At 33.2% G+C, this 24,658-nt stretch overlaps 1 protein-coding gene across 1 annotated transcript; it reads left to right on the forward strand.

Annotated features, from left to right (window-relative positions):
- The first annotated feature begins 14,338 nt into the window (after positions 1–14,338).
- Positions 14,339–16,531, forward strand: LOC18421842 (scarecrow-like protein 32). Its single transcript, XM_020662729.2, has 2 exons — positions 14,339–15,722; positions 16,072–16,531. Exons 1-2 carry the CDS (start codon positions 14,476–14,478, stop codon positions 16,142–16,144), a joined length of 1,320 nt encoding a protein of 439 aa, XP_020518388.2. The 5' UTR covers positions 14,339–14,475; the 3' UTR covers positions 16,145–16,531.
- The last annotated feature ends 8,127 nt before the right edge of the window (positions 16,532–24,658 follow it).

Genomic DNA, 24,658 nt, shown 5'->3' on the forward strand with positions numbered 1-24,658 from the left:
TTTTTTTGTGGGATATGCCAAATCCTCCAAAGGAGAGAGTTCTTCTTGGATTTTGAACCAAACCTATTGAAATTTGGTTCATAAAGATGGTCTTTGATCCCTCTTAACCTTGCATGATCGATTCGAATAAATAAAAATCTTTCAGTTGAAAATCAAGCCCACAAACTTTAAGGGTGTTCCTTAATTGGATTGTTTAAGGTTGCAACCTTATGCAAACCACACCCTTTAAAATATAATTAGTTGTAAAAATTAAATTACGAGGAAAATTGTGTTCTCCATAATCTCTATAAAGGAGACTATTTATTATGTATTATATTGTAAGTGAAGTCTTTGGAAGAAAAAATATAATTAGTTGTAAAAATTAAATTATGAGGTAAATTGTGTTCTTCATAATCTCTATAAAGGAGGCCATATGTTATGTTTTTTCTATGTTTTTATTTTCTTAGATATAGTTACAACTTATATATAAATTTAAACCCTTTTTTTGACTTTTTGCTTAAAATTTGAATATATCTAGGGTTTCTGAAGTCCCCTAAACATGGATTTGTTCGTTATTTTTAAACCAAATTTAGTGAAATTTGGTTCAATGAATCATATTGAATCTTTCTACAATTACATTTCTCCAATTTGTTTATTTGTATTGATTATTGTATATATTTAGCCAATATTCGCAAAATCGAACCGGAACGGTTAATCGGTTTTGGGGCTGGGAGCGGTTTGAATCGGAACCGGACTAACCGGGGCGATTAACTGTTTTAACCAGTCAAGTAGGTTTTTTTTTTTTTTAACAAAAAAAAAAAAAGAGGTAAAAAACATCAAAATTTTTTTAAAAAAAATAAAAAAAAATAAAAAAAATAGAAAAACTTAGATTAAGTGTATACTATTATATTACATACATTTATCTTACAAAAAAAATTGAAACAACTTTTTATATAAAGTAATATTTGAATACTATGAAGATATACAAGACAATTTAGAATTTGACATTAATTCAATTAATGAAGTTACAAAGTCCAACCAACAATGCTAGTAGTAATGAGAGCGGCGAGGGCGATCATGATATTGTTGTGTTTCACTATCAGGATTTACGGGGCGAAAAATTTGAGTAAGGCTTGGTGGAGTCTGTAATGCCGCAGTTGTGCCCCTCGCCAGTTAGGAATATTTCTTGTGGTACCCCCTTAGCCAAAGTCTCTTAAACTGGTCCAGCCTTCATGCTCTCCCCCCACCCTGTTCTGTATTACCCCCATCCTGTTCTGTGTTACCCGCACCTTGTTCTGTGTTACCCCCACCATGTTCTATGTTATGGCCCTCAGCATCTTCAATATTGTCATCATCATGAATAACCAGCTTACGGTGACGGCAACGATTTCGTCTCTCCCTTGTTGAATAACTCCTTTGCCTCGATGCTTGGACTTCCTCCCGAGCCAATCTCATTAAATCTTCTTATTCATCAGGCACCACATCATGTTGCGCCGCTTCACATTCTTGGATAAATGGTTCTTGCCAATTGTTTTCTATTGTCCTATCTATTTTAGCATCTTGTGCATCATCTTCATCCTGTGTATAATCGTCATCCATGTCCATTCCCATGTCTTTTTTATCCATGCTGCAACATTCACATTATCATCCATATCAGCAACTGCCCCACTAAAAAAAAACTTGGTCTAGTAGTAGGGTTCTTAGTTACACCCACTCATCGGCGAAGTCCCTTCGGAAGATGTAATCAAGGTTGATCGGCATGTAGTCTGTGGGGGTCCTCCTTATATATTTCTCTCTCAATTTCAAATTATAATGAACGTACACCAAGTTGTGTAGCGTCTGTGTCTCTCACACCCCGAGGCAATACAGGTTTGATTCAAAATTTTAACGGCAATCTATTGCAATTGCTTTGTTCGAATTCTATGTATCGTCCATCATTGTGCTGACACAGACAAACATAGAAATACTTAACAATAAAAAATAAATTGATTTAAAAAAAAACCACAAATAGTAATGTACTAAACTATTGCAAGTTTTAACTTAAAACTAACCTGGGTGCAATTTTGCAGTTGCTTTTTTGGCATTGTACTATGCAAATTCCTCATTTTTTTCCATATACATGATATGCTAGAAATAACAAGATGCATATACAAGAAATTAGTACTACATAGGAATACAATTCATTATTGTAAATTAAAATTTTATTACATACACGTTTTGATTAAGGTTTACCTGTTGCATACACTCCATATGAGTTCAAGATCAGATTCAAGCCTGTAGATGCAGTTTATTACCCCCTCCATGATATATGCATCATCTAAAGTGGTATTGGAGTACAAATTTTGTGGATTAAAAAAGAACCCTGCACATGGTTTGTTATATTATTAATTACGGTAACTTTTCTCGGAGTTGAGAAAGAGTTATGAATTGCGACAGTGAATCATAAATTACTTGCTGCATGAATATCTTGGTGCAGTTGGTCTCTCCACCTATGATCAACAATCTCCAATATCTCTTCATTCCATATGTTATTCTCAAATATAGCTTCCCTTGCACGTCTCATTGCATCGAAGAGAAACCCCATTGCAGATTTATCATCAGAGTCACTTAACCTCGACACCCATATTTTGAAATTTTTTGTAAGGCAAGCTCCGGCTAATCAAGCCGATTCACCAATCCGCCTATTGAGGTCGGTTTTCTAAGTGGGTGATCGAGGTCACCAATTTATTTTTTTTAAAGATTGATCCAAATTAATCGAAGATGTGTGCCTACAATTGCTTCATGCCAATTTTCACTAAGCATGCCTATGCCATGTGCAGCTGATACAAGACCAAAATTTTCTTTCCTGACAAATCATGTCTATCATTTAGATAAAAAGGGAGGTGGGATTTTTGGTGGATATTATTGTACTTCTACAATCATATTTCAAGAACACAGAAAAAATATAGACACACTTGTCAATTTTAAATAGGTGATGATATATAAAAGGGTCCGGTTTGTATGGAGCCTCTAAACAATTAAATTAGAGCCTTCCATCAAATAGTATTGAGAAATGTGGTTTCAACACGGGAAATCTTTGTGATAGCTTTAAAATATATTTTCATCTTTATTTACAAAGTTTAAAGCTTAAAAAATAGTGTAGATGGACAAATCTATGAAAACTTAAAAATATTGAATATTGACGGTCCAAAAATGCATTACAAAATACACTATTTTCAAAACTTGAAATTCATTTTTTTCTTATGTCCATGCATACACTATTTTCAAACCTTGAAATCCATTTTTTTCTTATGTCCATGCATCTTGATGTCGAGATGATCAATTTGAGGATATTTGAGCATCGGAACAATCTCTTTTAGTGAAATTTTTGATGTAGGTTCTAATTTGATTGTTTAGAGCCTCAGCTCTATATAAACTTTTCCCTAGATAAAATAGTGAGTAATTACAAGCTTGGACAACGACATTCACAAGTAATAAATAGCTAAGACATATCAAATGTATAAAACGTGTGATGAAGTTTTAAGATAATGGAAAATGGAAATTAATTTCAATATCATTGAAATGCACAAGAATACGTTAATTTTGAAAAAAAAATTGATTTCTCTTATTGAGAGGTGAGCCTGTTTTAGTGTAATGAAAAATTGTTAGACAAAATTAAAACACCCCAGTTTGGTAAGGAAAATGATCATATAAAATTACAACTTTATTTGTAAGAGTAAGGTTACAACCAATGGTTTAAAAAAAGGATCGGTGATCCGGATCGGACATCCCAAAAACCGATTCAGATAGACGTATCGACGATCCGGATCGAGAATAGGGCTGAATCTCTAGGATTAAGCCTTAAAAAAATTCAAAAAAATTATTAAAATTCATTATAAATGGTGTTTTTTTAGGAATCTAATAAGAAATGGGGGTACTACATTATTAACTTTTATTGTTTTCATCAATTTATGAATATTGAGATGTTCTTTTCTTGTATGAACTTATATTGACCATTAAATTTATATTACACAAAATAAATCATAAAATTATCATGGATTAAGTATATAATCATATATGGACTACAATAAAGTGTTGACTAAATTGATGAAAAATTGGCCATTAAAATCTCGAATTGGCGGAAAACCCTAATCCGCTAAAAAAACCCAAATTATTACAACCTAACTAACTATAATATTATATACCAACAATATTTTATAATTATTTTATTATATAAATAATAACAAATCCAAAATATTTTATAATATCATCTAATTTAAAATGTATTATTGACAACTGTAATAAAAATAGTACACTACATGATTTATAATACAAAAGTTAATAAATAAAATACAAGATTTGGTTATCAATGTAGAAATTATTAGAATGTGTACCAATTTTCTTTAATTTTGTAGGTGTTTAGAATAAATTAGTGGAAGAGATTGTTTGTACTACTTAGTAGAAAGAGAGAGATTTCAAATGGCCTCATTGTATGAATCTTATCTTTAAATTAATATCACTAAATTTATATTAAAGACCATCATGTTATAAAAATAAAAAATATAATTAGACCATTTATTCCTAAGTTGTACTAAGAAATACCTTTTATTTTTTTGACAAGAAATACTTATTGTGTTATCTTTTTTTTTTTTTTACAAGGAAAATATGATACTTGTTGATTTTCTTTTCTTTTTTTTGACAAAAGAAGAAGATGTTGTACTACATTTTTTTTTGCTTGTTGTATTACTTTTATTTATTTTTACAAGAAAAATAAAAAATGATGCTGTAAAGTACATTTTATTTTTTTATGCCTTTTGTTTATTTTTTTGCGAAAAATACTTGTTATATTACTTTGTATTTTTTTACAAGAAAAATAAAAAAAATGTTGTATCAACTTTATCTTGAAAAGCCTTTTATTTTTTATTTTTTATTTTTTTTATTTTTTTGCAACAGTATTTTTATTTTCTGCATTTGTTTATTTTTTTGACAACAAAAATATAAAACGAGGATGCGGACGTGAAGGGGTTCAAATTCTCGACCTCCACCTAAAAATCGGAGATGTTAACCAACACGGCCACATGTGAATATATTAGCTTCTATAATAATATATATTCAATCGTCTTGCTTTAATTATTTTTTATGAGAATTATCCCACATCAAAGGATGAGCGTTGCTATGCTCTCTATATATTCCTGTGTAATAGATGTTGCATTGCGCGTGCAGAAAAGCGATGGGCCGACATGTGACGTGAGTTACCTCGCGATTCACTATTGGGAATTGCCCGGTTCTCTCTAGACAGAGGCGATTCTCGGTTTTTTCATGGAACTGGCTCGGTTGCAGATAATTCTCGAGTCGAACCGAATGAGTCTGGCTAGACTCGGCGAGTTTTCAAACCCTAGTTACAACAGTATATAATGTTTATATTTGGATGGTGTAGGTATAACATTATCTTAAAAAAATGTGCTACTTTTTAACACACTTAGGTAAAGAGAGTGGAATATGGCAACCTTATTTTTGGAGATAAAATTATGCCCCGTCCAAATGGCACCCATTTGATAAACTGACGGAGTAAAATGAATGAAAAAATGTTCTAATCGATAGTGTATCAAGTGATAAAAGCAGTCGTTTAAAAAATGTATCGATGCTTCGGATCGGCATCCAAAAAACCCATTCGGATCGGTAAATCAGCATTTTAGATCGGAAATCAATCGGATTCAACCTTAAAATAATCCAAAAAAACTATTAAAAATCATTATAAATATTTTTTTTTAGTAATTCAATAAGAAATGAGGTTACTACATTTAGAGCTTTCATTTTTTGCATCAATATGCGAATATTGAAATGTTATTTCCTTGTATGAATAAATTTAAAATTTGCCTTATAATGTCATCTAATTTTATTTAAAAAATATTTACAGCTGTAACAAAAATAATATATTATGTAATTTATAATGTAAATAAATAAATAAAATGCAAGATTTTGTTATCAATATATAATTATTAATTATAATATTGTAATAATCATGATTCAAAAAAAAGTGTGACCCTTACAAATAAATAAATCTACAAAAGTATAAAATTTAGAAACGTAAATTTATAATTACATTATAATAAAATTTTAAAAATAAATAAATATCATACTTGCAATGTGAGATAATTGACAAAGCAACTTTAAAATTGATTTTAAAGTGGTTTGGGTTATTGTTATTTTCTTCTTTTAAAATATTACATAAACTAGTCTTTTTTTAGTGGTCAATAAACTAGTATTAATATTATTTTTTATTGCTCTAATATCCTATGAGTTAGTACTATTTTATCATTTTTAATCTCTATTAACCAATAGCCTAATGCCTAATATCTAATAAAAGGGTTATTTTTTTATAACGAAATAGTTTAATTTTAATTTTAATAGTGAATTTATGAACGCTAGGAGACAATAGACACAAAAATTCACCCCACATCGACAAGATACGGGACCAATATACTATATAAATAGTGGTATGGGACGCAAGGACCACTTGGCATAAAAGACAATGGGAGCACATGCGGAAAGGAACACAGAAAGTTACCGTACGCGAACCGTACAACGCTATTATTCCAATATGACAACGGATTTTTCACTACAAAAGGCAATGACAACGGATTTTTCACTACAAAAGGCAATGGATCCGGATATCTGGATTATAGATTGGATCGATGATTTTTTTAAAAGGCAATGACAGTGGAATTTTCACTACAAAAGCCAATAGATCCGGAATGGTATCACTAAACCAGATCCAAATCGCTGGATTGTAGATTGGATCGATGATTTTTCAAACACCTGATAAAAGTATTGCATAAGGATTATAGGATATCACATACAAAAGGTAATTTCTTTGTATAATTACCTTCTAAGATTAAACCCCTTTTAGGGGCTATTTGGATACCTTGAAATACATTTCAAGAAATGTTTTTATGTGGAGACGGCACATTTTTGGCATTTTGAATCAAAATTTTGGGACAAAAATATTTCCGTCAAAAATTATTTTCCTTATTTCAAGCCTAAAACAAGGAAATCTATATCATTGTTGTTACCCTCAGAAGTTGATGTCCAACAAAATTTCCCACTAATGGAAATGCCCACTTCATAAAAGACAATTAATTTCCCCCCTCTAAAAAAAAAGAATATAGCGAGAAAATATATTAAATTTTAAGTTTTAGAGAGAGATAGCATCTTAAAAGTTTAGAGAGAGAAACTATACCTAATTTTAGATAAATAAACTACTTGAAAATTTTTAGAGATAAACTATCTCAAATTTTAAGTTTAAGATAGAGAAAGTATCTTAAAATTGTTAGAGAGAAAAACTATATAAACTGTTAGAGAGAGTAAGTACCTAAAAATTTTTAGAGATAGAAACTATCTCAAAATTTTAGAGGGAGAAACTCTCAAATTTGAAGATTTAGAGAGAGAAAGTACATGAATTTTAAAGAGAGAAACTATCTTAAAATTTTTAGAGAGATAAACTATCTCAAATTTAAAGCTTTAGTGAGCGAAACTGTCTCAAAATTTTTAGAGAGAGACAATCTAAAATTCTAAGTTTTAGACATAAAGTACTTGAAAATTTTTGAGAGAGAAACTATCACACAATTTTTAGAGAGAAAAAATGTCTCAAAATTTTAGATGGAGATGATATCTCAAATTTTAAGTTCTAGAGAGAGAAACTATCTCAAAATTTTTAGACAGAGAAACTGTCACAAAGTTTATATTTTAGAGAGAGAGGAAATATACGAAAATTTTTAGAGCGACACTATCTCCAAATTTTTCTAGAGAGAAATAATATTAAATTTTATGTCTTAGAGAGATAGGGAGTATCTTAAAATTTTAGAGAGAGAAACTATATCAAATTTGAGGGGGAGAAACAATCTCAAATTTTAAGTTTTAGAGAGTATATTTGAAATTTTTAGAGAGTGAAACTATTTCAAATTTTAAATCTTAGAGAAAGAAAGTACCTAAAATTTTTTTTGATAGAGAAACTATCTCAAAAATTTTAGAGGGAGAAATTGTCTCAAAATTTTTAGAGAGAGAAATTATCTCAATTTTTAAGTTTTAGAGAGAGAAAGTACTTGAAAATTTTTAGAGAAAAATTATCTCAAATTTTAAGTTTAGAGAGATAATTTTTCTTTAAAATTTTAGATAGAAAAACTATATCAAATTTAGATAGAGAAATTGTTGACAGTTGTAGAAACTGCCAACATAAACTATCTCAAAATTTAAGTTTAGGGTGACAAAGTACCTGAAAATTTTTAGAGAGAAAAATTATCTTAAAATTTTTTTAGAGAAACTATCTGAAAATTTAGAGAGAGAGAGAAACTATATCAAATTTTAAGTTTTAAAGAGAAAGTACTTCAAATTTTTTAGAGAGACACACTATCTCTAAATTTTTAGAGAGGTAAACTATCTCAAATTCTAAGTTTTAGAGATAGTATATCTTCAAATTTTATAAAGAGACTATTAAATTTTAGATAGAGAAATTATATGAAATTTTTTAGAAAGAAACTATTTCATGTTTTTCTTAAAATTTTAGAGAGAGAAAGTACATTTTAGAGAAAGAAGTTGTTTTAAAAATTTTATCAAGAGAAACTATCTCAAATTTTAAGTTATAGAAAGAGCAAGTATCTTAAAATTTTAGACAGAGAAACTATATCAAATTTTAGAGAGATAAACTAGTTGAAAATTTTTAGACGGAAAAACTATATCAAAAGTTTTAGAGAGAGAAATTATCTCAAATTTATTGAAAAACGACATTATACTCAATAATACAACTAAAAGTATTTAATAAAAAATAAAAAACATAAAAATATTATGCATCCATGTACCATACTACGATCCAAACCGTAAAAATCCATTTGATAGGAAATACTTTTTTCATGAAATATATTTCAAAGGAAATATATTTTTCTAGACAATCCTTTTCCACATATCCAAGTGGCCCCTAAATGGTTTTTATTTTAGGGTGTGTTTTCTATAAGGTTGCGACCTTAAACAATCCAATTAAGACACACCTCTAAATTTTATCATAACATGTAACTTTGGTGTAAAATATTATTGGGATTATCTAAAATCTATTTTTATATCTAATTATAAATTTTTAAACTCAGAAAAATGGTTAAAATCAAGTAGATCTATAAACATCTATAAACATATGAAAATCTTGAAAACGGGCAATCTAGATAATGTGTTGCAAGATGCATTATTTATGAGACTGAAAATCTTTTTATATTTCATATTTATACATCTCGATGTCGAAATGATCAATTAAAAGGTCTTTCAACATTAAAACAACTTTTTCCGATGGATTTTTGAAATGAATATTTAATTCTTTATTTTTCTAGTAGCAACCTTATACAAACTTTTTCCTTTATTTTATGCACGATCGTAATGGCCAAATCTAATTTGATGATTAATACTCTCTCTCTCTTCTTCTTTTTTTATTTTTTTTATTTTTTTATTTTAATCCTTTTGTGACTTGTTCTATATCTCAAATTTGAGGTCCATTCCATCATACACGCATTTGTTTTTAAAAATGTCCTTTTTATCTAACCCTTTCACTTCTCCCACTCTATGGCAAAAACTTGAATGATTTCTTGAAAGGATGCATTTGCTATAGGAAAAAGTTTATATAAAATCACATAAATAATTTCACTAGAAGGGTTGTTTTGATGCAGAAATATCTTCAAATTGATCATCTCGATATCAAGATGCATGGACATGAGAAAAAAATGGATTTCAATATTTGGAAACAATGCATCGCATTTTTGGACCGTCAATTTTCAAGATTTTGACGTTTTCATAGATATGCTCAACCTACACCATTTTTGAAGCTTTTCAATTTTATAATTAAAGATGAAAATATATTATAAGGCTATATCAGAAAGATTTCCAATATTGAAACCATATTTTTTGACATTATTTGAAGGTGCAATTGTTTAGAGCCTCGACTATATACAAACGAACCTTTTTCTATAAGATCTAGGTACTATGAAAAAAAAGCAAAGCCTTACCTAGAAACATCATCGATAAAACACTTTGGGCATGGGAAATCTCTATGATGGCTTTAAAATCAGTTTCAACCGTCGATTATGAATTTATTAGCTCAAAAAATGATGCAAATCTTACAGATTTGTAAACAATTGAAAATGGACAATCCAGATAATTTGGTATGATATACATTAGTTTTAGAGTTTGAAGTCCTATTTTTTTTTTCACAACCACAATGGCAAATGTGGATATGATGGTTTTGAAGATTTTGCGATGCAAAAACTATAATTTTCTATACGTTTTTAGGCGTGACAGAGGTGGAGCCTTGTCATATCATTTTCCTTCCTGAAATTATTCGTGAATCACGTGTACCAGTAGCCAAATCGAGACAAGTTTTATTACTTTTTGCTTCCACAAGGGGCTAAATGAGTAGTTGAAATTTAAGTCTTCAATAGACCGCCATTGTGTCTGCTCCCTATCTACACAGCTTGCTTCAACTTAATGTGTACATTTCTTTCATGAGAGAATTGATAATTATAAAATTAAAACTTATGAGAACTAAATAATTCGAGAGAGAGAGAGAGCTATGGTTTTGTTGTTTGTTTAAAGGTAGGGAAGCTAGGTTTTATTGGCAAGTTAGGTAGCACAATAAAACAATAGCCCTCCAATTGAGCTATGGCATTCTATTGGCAACTCAGGTAGCACAATAAAGGAAAAAGTTTATCCATACAACCCTAAAATGTAGAATTAAAGATACATCTCAAAAATCCATCAAAAAAAGTTATTTTAATGTTGAAAAGCCCTCTAATTGATCATCTCGACATGGACATGTATGAATATGAAAAAAAAAAGATTTTGAGTTCCAGCAATAGTGCATCGAGAAACACTTATCTAAACCGTCTATTTTCAAGATTTTCATATGTTTATAGATCTACTTGATGTTAACCATTTTTTGAGTTTAAAATTTTATAATTAGTCATAAAAATAAATTTTCAGATAATCCAAAAAATATTTTATACCAAAATTAAATGTTATGAAAAAATTTGGAAGCGCGCCTTAATTGAATTGTTTAAGGTTGCAACCTTATAAAAACCACACCCCATAAAACAATAGCCTTTCCAATTGAGCCATGGCATTTGAAATCCTCCAATGGGATCTCTAATTGGTCTTGTAGATAAACTAGACATGGTGAGAGAGAGAGAGAGAGAGAGAGAGAGAGAGAGAGTATGAAGCCTATTGCTTTAGTGATAGTGGTATATGCTCCCCCATTGTTGCATTAACATTAGCACAAGGGAATAAAATCCTGGTGTGCTATGTGGAGCACATGGATGCATTCCATACTTTATTTAAAACCCTTTTGTCCTCATGTTGCTTTGAATACACAAAAACAAAGATCATGAAAAGCCTAAGAATTCCCCTAGACCAAGAAAATACAGACATGCTGAGGGTGTAGCCTTGCTTATTTTGTCTTCAAATCCTTGTATTACAAGCTTAGGAATCATCCTCGGAATGTGAATGACAAATATATTATTTTTCGTATTTAACTTACATACTTCTCCTTATATGCTTCAATGAGATTCTTTTGTCGAACCCTTCTCTTCTTTCAATCAAAACCTAATAAATCACTTGCCCTAATATTATACTATCAAGTAGGAGATGATTCCTTGATGAACGGATCAGATTTCCTTGAAGCTGGCTCCCCCTCAAATCTAGACCTTTGGTTTAAGTGGGTCCCACCATGGCCTGATCACTACGTGTGACATATTTAGCGAGAGTGACAAAAAATATATATATATTTTTTAGAGAGGAAAAATAGCTCTCTTGAGTGAAGGCTGCCTAGAAAGCTACATGTCAAAACTTTTGCTTCTACTTTTGGGGTGTTTTTTTTTGACTTGAGCAGGGACAAAAAAGCGTTTTCAGCTGTGGAAAAGGTTGGATCCTAATAACAATGAAGAGAGAGATGAAGGGGGATCCTAATAAAGCTTCTACTTGTGTTTGTAGTTGTCGTTATTTAGCACTCGAATCGCTTTCATTTACTAACAAATTGGCGTTTTAGTTTGAAACATTTTGGTAGCACACGTGTTATATATATATATATATATATATATATATATATGAAAATTATTTTATAAAAAGGAATAACATATTTTTACATTTGCATCCCCATCCATTTTAAAGATGGATGCGGATGGGCAGGTCCATCTAAAAGCAGTTGAAACTAATATAATTCATTTTTTTTTTAATTATTATTTTTAAATTTATTTATTTATTAATATTCATGATCTCTATGTTAGAGATCATATGTTCTTAAAAAATTGGGTCAAAATATCTCTCTCACAAAAAGATTGTTAAAAGAACGTTCATTTTTATATGGGCTCATAGAAACAATGTATGTATATATAAACCAGGTGATTTCATTTAGTAACCTCGTCTAAGATTTTATAAAGTGAGGCAATTTATCAATATTTAAAAAAAATTATTTTTTAAAAAAAAAAAAAATATTCATATAAAATGCTAATTCTTCATATTATTTCATGGTAGACCCTCTTTCCGTTTTTCTTTCAAACAACATAAAAAAATCCTCAAGATTTCACCGGATCCCCTCATTTCTTATCTTCTTTTTTTATTGACTTTTTATCATAAAAATTAGCTCCAACAAATCTTTTTATATCATTTCATTTCGAAAACGTTTTTAACCTTCTTTTTTTGCTTTACACTATTAAAAGTTGAAATGATATAAAAAGATTTGTTGAGACTAAAGTTTAAGATCAAAAATCAATAAAAGAAGATATAAGATATGAGAGATGTTGAAATATTTAAGGATGTTCTTATAACCACTTGAAAAAAAATAAAAGAGCGGCTTATCATAAAATAATATAAAAAAATAAAATTCTATACAAAATTTTTTCAAAAAAACATAAAAAAAATATATTTTCCAATCAACTTTTAACCGCTCCATTTGTCCCTCTTTTGAGAGAGAGAGAGGGAGATCGTACGTGGACAACCGATAAAGGAGTTTACGAGAGCGATGCCCATATGGACTCTCTAATATGCTTGGTGGGACCCCGCCTTTAGAGATGGAGAGAGACGCGGCAAAAGCGAACATGGCCACGTCCGCATGGAGAGAGAGAGTAAAGAAGAGAGAGAAAGAATTGCGTTCGGTGTTGTTACTAGGGAGAGAGAGTAGAGAATTGGGTGACGTTGAAAGCACGAGTGCCCACATGCAGATGAGTAAATTAAGAGAGAGAAAAACGGAACGGAAGTTAGAGCGAGACAAAGAGATGACAGCCTCACAATAGAGGAGAGAGAATGGATAGGAGAGAATGCGTCCGATGAGAGAGAAACTGGTTGCAATAGTTGGGCTGGCAACGGGCCCAGCATGGTCAGGGCAGCCCTAGCTGGTGGACTAGGTAAAATTAAAGGGCAACAAATTAAAATAAGATGAAAAAAATAAGGGTTACGCCAATCTATCTTGGCTTGGCCCAAGCCCGACTTTCAGCCGCATTTTAGTGACTCAAGTCTTAGTTTTTTTAGGGCCGGACCAATTGAGTAGGGGCTCGGGTCATTATCACTTTTTTTTTTTTATATATATAATAGAGTGACCAGTGTTTGCAAACTCGACTGCTTCGATTTCGCACCGGATGAAAAGATAAGAATCAGGCATTGGTCGGTTCTAGTGATCCAGCCAAATATTTTTAAAAATTCAAAAAAATTATATATAATCTCAAAAAAAAATAAAAACTTTGTTTTTAAAGCGTTGTTTTAATGTTTTTATCATTTCCAAAAAGATTAGAATACCCGTTTGCCATGAATATTTATTTTTATATTTTTAAAAAAATTAAAAAATACCTTTGCAAAAATTATTTTTAAAAATCAATTTTTTAAAAAATTTTTAATTTTATTTGAAGGTAAATTGTTTAATCATACTTTAAATATACTTTCCATATTTTATAAAAGAATATATATATATATTTTAAAATTTTGGGCCGGTTGAAGTTGGGGGTTTAGTATTACATGTTTTGGGGCACAGAGGGAGGGAGACAAGATGAAGAGAATGGGTCAGCCTGTCCTCGAAGCATGGAACGAGTGACTACGAAAAGTCGCTATCGGCGCCAACAAGCGGAGGAAGAGAGAGAAAGTCCCTCATTTCATTCCCCCACTCTCACACAAACAATCCCTCCAATGATTTCCTTATCATATATCCGCCCGTGAAGACAAAACCCCACCTCTCTCTCTCTCTCTTCTCTCCAGACAAATCCACATGCCCCTTCTCTCCCCTCCCTCCATATATACCCCCTCTCTCTCCCATTATCACTCCCTTTCTTCTCTCTCTCTCTCTAAAAATTTCCCTCTCTCTTTCTCTCTCTACTTTACATTCTCTATCTCGCCTATCTGTCGGTCCATCTCCTTCTTTCTTCTATCCAGAACTCTTCTACTCCTGATTTTCTCTCTCTACAATCATCGTTCCCTATCTTCTCTCTCTAGGTGGTGTCCTCCACCATGATGCATCACTATGCAGCCGCCGGCGGAGGAGCGGCGCTGTCCCTTACGCTCGCCCCAAAACCGCCCACTCCCGGCTGCCCCCTCCTTAGTGCCCCCGTCTCTAAGGGGCCGGGCGGTGCCGACGCCCACTGCATGGAACAGCTCCTTGCCCACTGTGCTGCGGCCCTGCAGGCCAACGACGCCACCCTCGCCCACCAAATCCTGTGGGTCCTTAACAACATCGCCTCCCCTGATGGGGACTCCAACCAACGCCTCACGGCCGCTTTCTTACGTGCGCTAGTGATGCGTGCGGGGAACCCCGCTCCTGCACTGGAGAGCTTACGGCCTCTTTCGCCTGTTCAGCTAGCGACCTTCATCGACCTCACCCCTTGGCACCGCTTCGGTTTCGCTGCAGCCAATGCCACCATCCTCGATGTCATGGCACGTCTCTCGGCCCCGGCACTTCATGTACTTGATATCGGAGTCGCACACTGCATGCAGTACCCAACACTGATAGATGCCATCTCCTGCATTCGCCCATCCCCACCCTCTCTAAGACTGACTGTCATCGAGCCTGACCCGACATGGCTGGCTTGCCCACCCCTCAACACCACCTACGAGGAGCTCGGGCAAAAACTCATGGCCTTTGCACTTGTAAGAGGAGTGAAGCTCGAGTTCGGCGTACTGAAACCCGGGAACATGGGGCTTGTCGATAGAGTCTCTACGGTAGGACGCAATCAAGGGGAAATGCTGGTGGTGAATTCCCAGCACTCGCTGAGATATGTTCCCGAAGAGACCGCAGGCTCGACGATCCGGAACGATCTGCTGTCTAAGATTAGGGAGATGGAACCCGATCTTTTTGTTGTGGTCGACGAGGACGTTGATTTTGTTTCAGAGCAACTTGGGAGTCGGATAAGGTCGGCGTTCAATTACTGGTGGATGTGGTTCGATGCGGGGGAGGCCGCGATGGGGAGGAGGAGCGAGGAGAGAGGGGGACTAGAAAGGTTGGTGGGGGGGAGGATAGAGAATTTGGTGGTGGGGGAGGGGAGAGGTAGGGTAGAGAGAGGAGAGAGAAAAGGTCGGTGGGGAGGAAGGTTGAGGAGGGCGGGGTTCGAGGGGGTGGGATTGGGAGAGGGGGCGGAGGCGGAGGTGAGGGGGGTTTTGGAGGAGCATGCGGCGGGTTGGGGGGTTAAGAGAGAGGATGGGGATTTGGTGCTTACTTGGAAGGGCCACAATGCTGTCTTTGCTATGGCTTGGGTGCCCAGGTGAGACACTCTCTTTCTCTCTCTACTTTGGGAGCTCAGTCCACCCTTCCCTTGTATAATTTTTGTCTTTTCTCACTATCTTTACCCCAACTCTCTCTCTCTCTCAGCTCTATTTCTTCTCTTCAACGAGGAACTCGGCCGCACCATGATCTTTGAGTTCATTCTCTCTATAACCCAAATTCTCTGGGTTGCTTTGATTTTTTTATGTCGTCGGTCGTCATCAGAGCTTTATCCCAATTATTTAGAGTCCTATTCTAATTATTTAGAATCCGTTACACGAAATCCTCTTCTGCATCTATTTCTCCGCTAACCCTAATTGCCCGTGTTGTACATTTCCTCTCCTTGACAGGGAAGCCCCATCTCTGATCACACTCTCTCTCTTGTTTTCTTTATTTTTTTTTTTTTCTTTTCTTTTCTTTTAATGCCTCTCTCTTCCCCCCTTCACGACGTGGAGGATTTCCAAGTTTTTCGACAACTACGCTGACAAGAATTGTATTGGAAAGTCCAAACGTTTTGGTGGTCATCGTATCATGGTCGTGTGTTACTGCCATGGTAAAAGCCCACGGTGTTGTACTATGACCCTGTTCCTAGTTATCGAGTACTAAAAGAATCTCAATGTCTAAGGTTTCTTTTGTAGCAAAAAGTCGATGGCTTCTTCTTGATTCGAGTGTTATCATCTCTCTCTCTTCTTGATTCGAGTGTTATGATATCTCTCTCTTGATTCGAGTGTTATGATTTCTCTATATATATGTTTGGTGGTACATGCAGCATGCATGCATGCATGGCATGGCCTCCTTTCTTTTCCTTAATGGAAACCTTCTTTTTGTCTCCCTCCAGCAAAGTGCAGCACTGCTTTAAACGTTTTCATAGGCTTAACGACAGCTCGAATGGGTATTTAGTCCTTTTTCTCGTAAGGACAAGAAACTTTCATGTGATGGGATTGTCTGAAGACATACTTTTTCTTTGGAAAAGGTTTGTTGCTCCCGCAGGAGCACCAAACCCTCGCAAATAACACTTGGTTTGCAGCTCCATAAAAGCTCCAAATCCCTTAATACTTACATCTACTAGAATTGCATTTTGAAGTGATGGGTGATGATAGAGTTCAATATTTTAGAAGCTAAAAATTAAATCTTTTCCTTTTAGTAGATTGTTTTGGACCTAGATTGATCTAAAACTCTTTTTGGGTTCTTCACTCACCTCAAAGTTAGTTTTTGAGGGTGGGGAGTATCAAAAATTTCTTTGTTGAATTTTGTTACATTTGAGAAACTTGCAAGTGTTGGATTATGAGGGAAGAGATAGATACCTAAATTCCCAGGATTAGGGGCAGTGTCGTGAGACTGAGGATCGTAGGGTGGAGGGTTTTTCAGAACAATGAGAACTCAAGCTTCTCTGTGTGTGCCTCTCCATGGCCATGAAATGCCTAGTTATAGAGGATGGAAGAGGTCGCCCTCCAACGTTCGGCTTTCTCCTTAAAACTATAAGAAACGTGGCCCTGTAATCCTAGGATGTGGGTTGTTATTTTCTACCCGTTAAATAACAGCATTATGTCTCTCTAAGAAGCCTCCCTATTTTAGTGATAAACGTAAACTTTAATATAAGGAGAGAAATATTTGAGGGCCCATGGCCTCCCATACGTGCCAACATTCTCCCACTTGGCCATGAGGGGCAGGTATATTGAAATAATATAACTTAAGGATCTAACATTTATGAGCATATCCTTGTCATGAGACTTTTTCACGCTAGTACCGTTATACATCTCATAACAAAAAATATCCAAAGTCATGTCATGGGTTTTTCACTCTAATGCATCTTTTCCTCTCATGACCAATACATCAAAGAAAAATACCCCATTTGAGAGTTCCTGACTTAAATATTTTTAAGTCCCAACAAAGTTACATGCTTTGATAATGTTTTTGTACTCAATCCCTTTGTTAAAGGGTCAGCAATCATATCTAAGATGGGAAATAACTTACAGTTATTTTATTCTTTTCAATAATATCATAAATGTAATGATAATCAATTTCAATGTGTTTACCTTGGAGCTATAAGCTCAATTTCTAATTGATGAAATAACAGCCTGATTATCACAAAAAAATTTATCAAGTCTGTCTGCTATATCCCAGTTCAAATCATTTTTACGAAACGTTTAATCCAGACGGCATAAATTGTAGAAATGCTATAAGCAATATACTAAGCTTTCATAGTATACCGAGCTACACAACCTTGTTTCTTGTTAGACCAAGAAATACATCCACCTCCAAAGAGAAAAAAAAATCCTTATATTGATTTTCTATCATCTGGGTCTCTTGCAAAATCTGCATCAGAGTACCCAGTAACCTCATGTCAGTTTGGAATCATAACTTGTAATTTTTAGTTTTCTGAATATATCAGAGTATCTTTTTTACGGCTTGCCAATGAGCCATCGTAGGATTATTTTGAAATCTACTTACAAGATCATATGCATGACTCAAATCAGGTCTTGTACACATGTCATAATTTATGCATCCTACAACTTGAGCATATGGAATACGTTCCACTTCAGCTTTGTCACTATCATTTAATGAACACATTTTCTTTGACAATTTTAAGCCTTTACAAACTGGTGTATTTATGAGCTTGCAATTTTCCATATTAAATCTCTTTGAAATACTTTCTAAATAATTTTCTTGAGATAAACATAGAAGTCTTGAACTCCTATCTCTTGTTATCTTAATGCCCAGTACTTATGAGGCTTCTCTTATATCTTTCATCTCAAAGTGGGAACTTAGTCATGATTTGATATGGTTAATCATGTCAATATCATTATCGGCTATCAAATTATCATCCACATATAGTGACAATATAACAAAATTGCTCATACTATTACAGACATATACACAATGGTCTAACTTATTGGCCATATAACTAATTTCAGTGATTGCATTATGAAAAGTAAAGTACCATTGCCTAGAAGACTGTTTTAGACCATATAAAGATTTCTTAAGTTTATATATTTTGTCTTCTTGACCTTTAATTACATATCCTTTAATGTATATATCTTCTTTTAATTCTCTATTTAAGAAAGTTATTTTGACATCCATTTGAAATAATTCTAGTTCATAATATGCAACTAATGCTAGAATGATTCTAATTGATGAAAATTTTGCTACATCAGAATAAGTCTCTACATAATATGTACCCTCCCTTCGAGTAAATCCTTTAGCTTTATATTTATCAATGGATCCATTTGCATTAAGCTTTTTCTTTAAGACCCATTTGCAACCGATGACTTTTCTATCTTTAGGGAGTTCAACCAACTCCCAGACTTGATTTCTTTTAATAGAATCAAGTTCATCATTCATAGCTTGAGTCCATTCAGCTGAATCATGTGAGCTAATAACTTAATTGTAGCTTCGAGGTTCATCTATCGTATCTTTACTCATTGCAGAATAATTATTTGTATTCATAAATACATAAAATTCTTCTAAACTCGTAGGTGGGGCTCTAGTTCTTTTAGACATGTCTGGTATACTTGATTCAATTAAATCATTCTCACCAAATATGAGGGAGTCTGAGAAACAGGGTCTTCCAGACCCTTATCTTTATCAATTTCATGTAAGTCAACATGATTATTTAAAATATTTTTATCATCTATATTTTCTAAGAAATGAGCTTCACGACTCTCTACTAATGATATAATATCATGGTTATAGAATCTATACCCTTTAGAAGTTTTTGAATAGCCTATAAAAGAGAATTGTATAGTTTTTCTTTGTAATTTATTTCTATTTTGTTGTGGTATAAGCACATGTGCCGGAGAACCTCAAACTTTCAAGATCGTTAGGTTAGGTTTCCTACCTGTCCATAATTCATATGGGGTCAATTCTATTGATTTAATTAGGACACGATTAATAATATACGTTGCAGTATTGAGAGCCTCACCCAAAAAATGAGCTGATAAATTTGAATGGCTCATCATGGACCTAACCATGTCTATTAGACTTCTATTTCTCATTTTAGCTATACCATTTTGTTGTGGTGTATATGACATGGTTGTTTGGTGAATTATATCATGCTCCTTACAAAATTCGGTAAATAAGGTGGAACAATATTCACCTCCTCTATCTGTTCGAATAATTTTAATGTCTACCTAACTGATTTTCTATCTCAGCTTTATATCCTTTAAAAGTTTCTAAAACATTTGATTTTTTACTAATTAGGTTTACATATCTATAACGTGAATAATCATCTATAAATGTTATGAAATATTCCATATCTTTATGTGTTTTTACATTTACTGGGCCACATATATCAGAGTGAACTATACTAAGTAGTTCACTAGACTTTTTCCCTTTAAAAAAAGGCTTCTTAGTTAATTTACCAGAAATACATGGCTCACATGTTTTGAACACAATTTCTCCTAAATTGGGGAGTAAATCTCTTTTAGCCATTTGATTCATTTTATCTTTATTGATATGTCATAATCTTAAGTGTCATAAATATGAATCATCTATACAAGCAAAAGTATAAATAAGAGGCATCAAAATAACTAGAAAAAAGTGAATTTTCATTAATATTCAATCGATACAAATAGTCAACTTTAGTACCATAAACCAATACTCTAGAATGCTTCCCAATGGTGACCTAAACTTTATTTCATAACCCTTGTCATCTAGCCTAGAGACAAAAATCAAATTTCACCTCATATTGGGTGCATACAATGTATCAATCAATAAGAGATTTGTTCCTCCTGGTAAACACAACTTGAAAATACCGACACCTAGTACATCACAGTAAGTCTCATTTTCCATATAAATATGTTAGTTATCGGTTGCAATCTCTTTCGATTTTGTGAATTTGTCCTTGGTCCTCGAGATATGTCGAGTGGAGGCTGAGTCGACCCACCAATTTTTTAGGTCATGGACAACAACTATTGATTCTAGGACTACGCAGATCAAGTTTTTTCTTTTATTTTTTTTATTATTTTAAACAGGGTTGTTATTCTATTTCCTATTTTTATTTTTCAGCTTAGGACAATTAAACTTGATGTGTCCAATTTTTTTACAATAAAAACAGGTATTATCAACCTTATTCTTTTGATTTTTAAAATTTCTCACATTTCTCTTATACCTATTATTTTTCTGATTATTGAAAGATTTCTTGGGGATATGAGAAGATAAACTTTGGGCAAAGTGGAGCTCATTTGACTCTTTTCTCGTTCTTCTCTCAACTGCAATACTGAGATACATAGGAAGATTTAACATGGTTATCCTTTGTGCAAAATGATTCAATGCAATTACAACAGACTTTCAAAATGGAGGGAGACTGTTAAGGACAATAGACACTTGCATGCGATCAAGGACTGGATTCTTTGCTACAGTAAGATCATTTGCGAGCACTGTCATTTTATTAACATACTCGGTCACTGATATGTTTCTTTCATTCTACAAGAATTGTATTTTTCTAACAACAATTGCACATGAATATCAGAAGTGGTCTCATACTTTTCAGATAGAGCTGTGGTGTGATCTTCAAATACTCTAATTAAATCATCTTCCATAAAGCTTAACATAGTAGTCTTAGCTACTTTATCATCTTCTAAACATTTGTCAAGTCACCTTCTTGCTTGACCATTGGCATTAGGCTCTAAATCTGGTGGTTCTGTATCTAGGACATAATCTATCCTATCTTAGAAGAGAATATATCAAATTTTTTTTTTCCGCATAGAAAAATTGGTTCCATTGAGTTTTTAAGTTTTGACAGTTCGAACATGACTAGCCTAGATGCCATTTTAAATTTTTAGATACTACCTAAATGTTCAAAAAATTCAATTATGTTGAAGACATGATTGTCTGCTAATTAAATTAATAGGTTTGCCAACTCTCAATGAGCAGCAACCTCAAAGAAAAATTTTCTAGAACAGTCTATGTTCGCACTGCTGTGATGCAACAAAAATTAATAAAGTAAGGCAACAACTACTTTATGTCAAATCTTGCATAAGAATAATTTTTATAAATATATGTTTTAGCTCTAGAGAGAGAGAGTTTATAATGATATTTAATATTTTTTAACAAAAATATGGCATAATATAAATCACAAACATTGAATTCACAACAGCAAGATCATGAAATGTTTTTACTTAAAAAGAAGACCAAAGCATAGAACAATTATGCAATGCAATGATAATTATTATGCAAATAAATTATGTAGATAATCCCTAAATTATAAGCAAAAAAAAAAAAATGCAATTGATATTACAACCTTTACTTGATTAGTGGTTGTGTGCATAACATTTTTTTTGTTTTAATAATCCAATAAAAAATATACACTAATTTTCAACAACAAAGTATGGAAGAAAGAAAGATGCAAGCCAACTGATTTTCAACAGTTATGTGTCTCTTTGTCTCTCTCTCTAAAATTACAGCAACAATTCTGTGTCTCTCTCTAAAAATATTAAGAGTTTTGACTCTCTAAAATTTCAGCAATAGTTCTATCTTTCTCTCTAAAATAAAAGACGAAAGATCTCTTGATATTGAGCAAAAATATGATGTCAAAAACAACATCGAAATTCTGCATTGCTGATGGGATAAATTCTGCACTACTGACGAACTTTTAGTTGCATTCTGTTTTTTACATATTGCAGTGAGAATCACAAAAATTCGTGAATTCGTGAAGTTGCGAGATGGAGGTAATCAAAATCAAACAACAAAATTCACTGAAATTTCAGTGAATTTCATTGAATTGGAGAGAAAGAGTAAATAATGAGGCAAGACAAAAACGCGGTTTCAACAACCAAACCAGAAAAATGGGGAAAAAATATTTTTATTTATTTATTTATTTAGAGAGAAGATAATAGAGTTTTGGATTGGTTCAAAGTTTTTCTTTCTCCTTTCAATACTGATGATTTCTTAAAAGCAATAAGCAGAGAATATTTGAGAGACAAAATAGGATAAGGAGAGAATATGTAGATAATATCTTCAAAAAAATGGATAAGAAGATATTATCTCAGAGAACAGAGAATATCTTAAAGAGAGAATAATGTTTCTTTGAGAATTGTGTTCACCTGAAAGCTCAACAGAAGAAAGGATCATGAAAGAGAAAAGGATAATGGAGTTAAAAAAACATTCAGACAATTAAATTTAAGATTAGAAAAAATTTACAGCAAGATATACATGAATGGAAAAAGCTCAATATCAAAATTACTGTAAATTAAATTAAGGAAATATAATATATAAAACACCAATAAAAACGAAAGATAGAACCTGAGATTATAGGTTATGAGCCCACGCTTCCACAACTCTGATACCAATGTTGGATTATGAGGGAAGAGATGGATCCCTAAATTCCCAGTATTAGGGGCAGTGTCATGAGACTGAAGATCGCATAGTAGAGGGTTTTCCAGAACAATGAGAACTCAAGCTTCTCTATTTGTGTGCCTCTCCATGGCCATGAAAGGTCTAGTTATAGAGAATGGAGGAGACTGTTCTCCAACGTTCGGCTTTTTCTTTAAAACTCTGAGAAACGTGACCCTGTAATACTGAGATGTGAGTAGTTATTTTCTATCCTGTAGATAATGACATTTTCTTTCTCTAAGAAGCCTCCCTATTTTAGTGATAAACATAGACTTTAAGATAAGGAGAGAAACATTTGAGAGCCCCATGACCACCCATACGTGCCAACAGAAAGATCCATGAGAAACTCCTTCATGGAATGCTTGACCTACAAGCTCGGATCCATGACTTTTTCTTGAGTAAGGCATCTTCCTTAATAGGGTTAATCAAGATCTAAGGCAAAACAAACTTTTCTTTTTTTTTTGTTTATTTCCTTGATGACTTCAGGATGTTGAAGGGTTCAAATAGAGAAGGTTTATAAGAAACTGGCTCACTCGAGAGTGGGATGCAACAAGTACCTTGCAAAAGTGTAAAAATGTTTAATGACTACTGTATAAGCCAAAAGATTATAAGTTCTTGTTGGAACATAGCTTTCATTCACTCTCGGGTAAAATCCAATCTAGTAGCATTTATAGAATCCTATATTTGTGATTTGTGTTGGAAATTTGCAAAAGCGTTGTTATAATAATTTGATCAAAAAATAGCAAAGAATGATAATAGGGGTGAAGAGGAAGCAATATTGGCACGAGGATATTTCACTATTTCATTCAGAATACAAAGGATAACAAGGGCTACAATGACATGGTGTGGTCTTAAAGACCACACTCATGTTTGACAGCTTTTTGGCAATAGTAGCAATTTTGCATGTAAATCACCGGTGAACCCTTTTATAAACTTGAAGACCATCATGTGCACCATCTTTCTATGGTACGCCGTCCTTCAAGTATATTCTATGGCGGTTTGTTTCACCTCCTTTTATTTTATTATGCACAAAGCAATCTTTGTTTTGCACCGTCTGATTCCAAGAGATTGTTATTTCATAGAGTAAGGCAGTGATGGAGTGGCGGTGACAAAAGAGTTTGAGAGAGAGGGTGACAAAAGAGTTCGAGAGAGAGAGATGACTAACATGTGGCAAATTACTATTTTAACATTCCCTCTTAATTTATCACTCTCATGACATCTTTGAATTGGATGAATTTCTCAGTTGAAATTGTCTTCGTGAAGATATCTACAAGCTGATCATTTGTGTTGATGAATTCTGGCTCTTTTTCTCAGTTTTCTATCAGCTCCCCGATGACATGATGTCGTATTTTTATTTACTTCAATCGGTTATGAAATACTGGATTTTTTGTCATTGTAATGGCTGACATGTTGTAGTAGAAAATAGTTATGGGGGAATTTTGCTTTTGCTGGAAGTCTAATAAAATTCTTCTGAGTCAAACTACTTCACAAGTTGTACTTGTTGCTGAGATATATTCGGTTTCTGCTGATGATAAAGTCACAATATTTTGCTTCCTCGATGACCACGATATTACTTTTGTACTTCTACATAATATATAGCTCGAA

Source organism: Amborella trichopoda, chromosome 12 (genome assembly GCF_054954075.1).
Source record: "Amborella trichopoda isolate Santa Cruz 75 chromosome 12, AtrichopodaSantaCruz75HAP2 v2.0, whole genome shotgun sequence".
Lineage (NCBI taxonomy): Eukaryota > Viridiplantae > Streptophyta > Magnoliopsida > Amborellales > Amborellaceae > Amborella > Amborella trichopoda.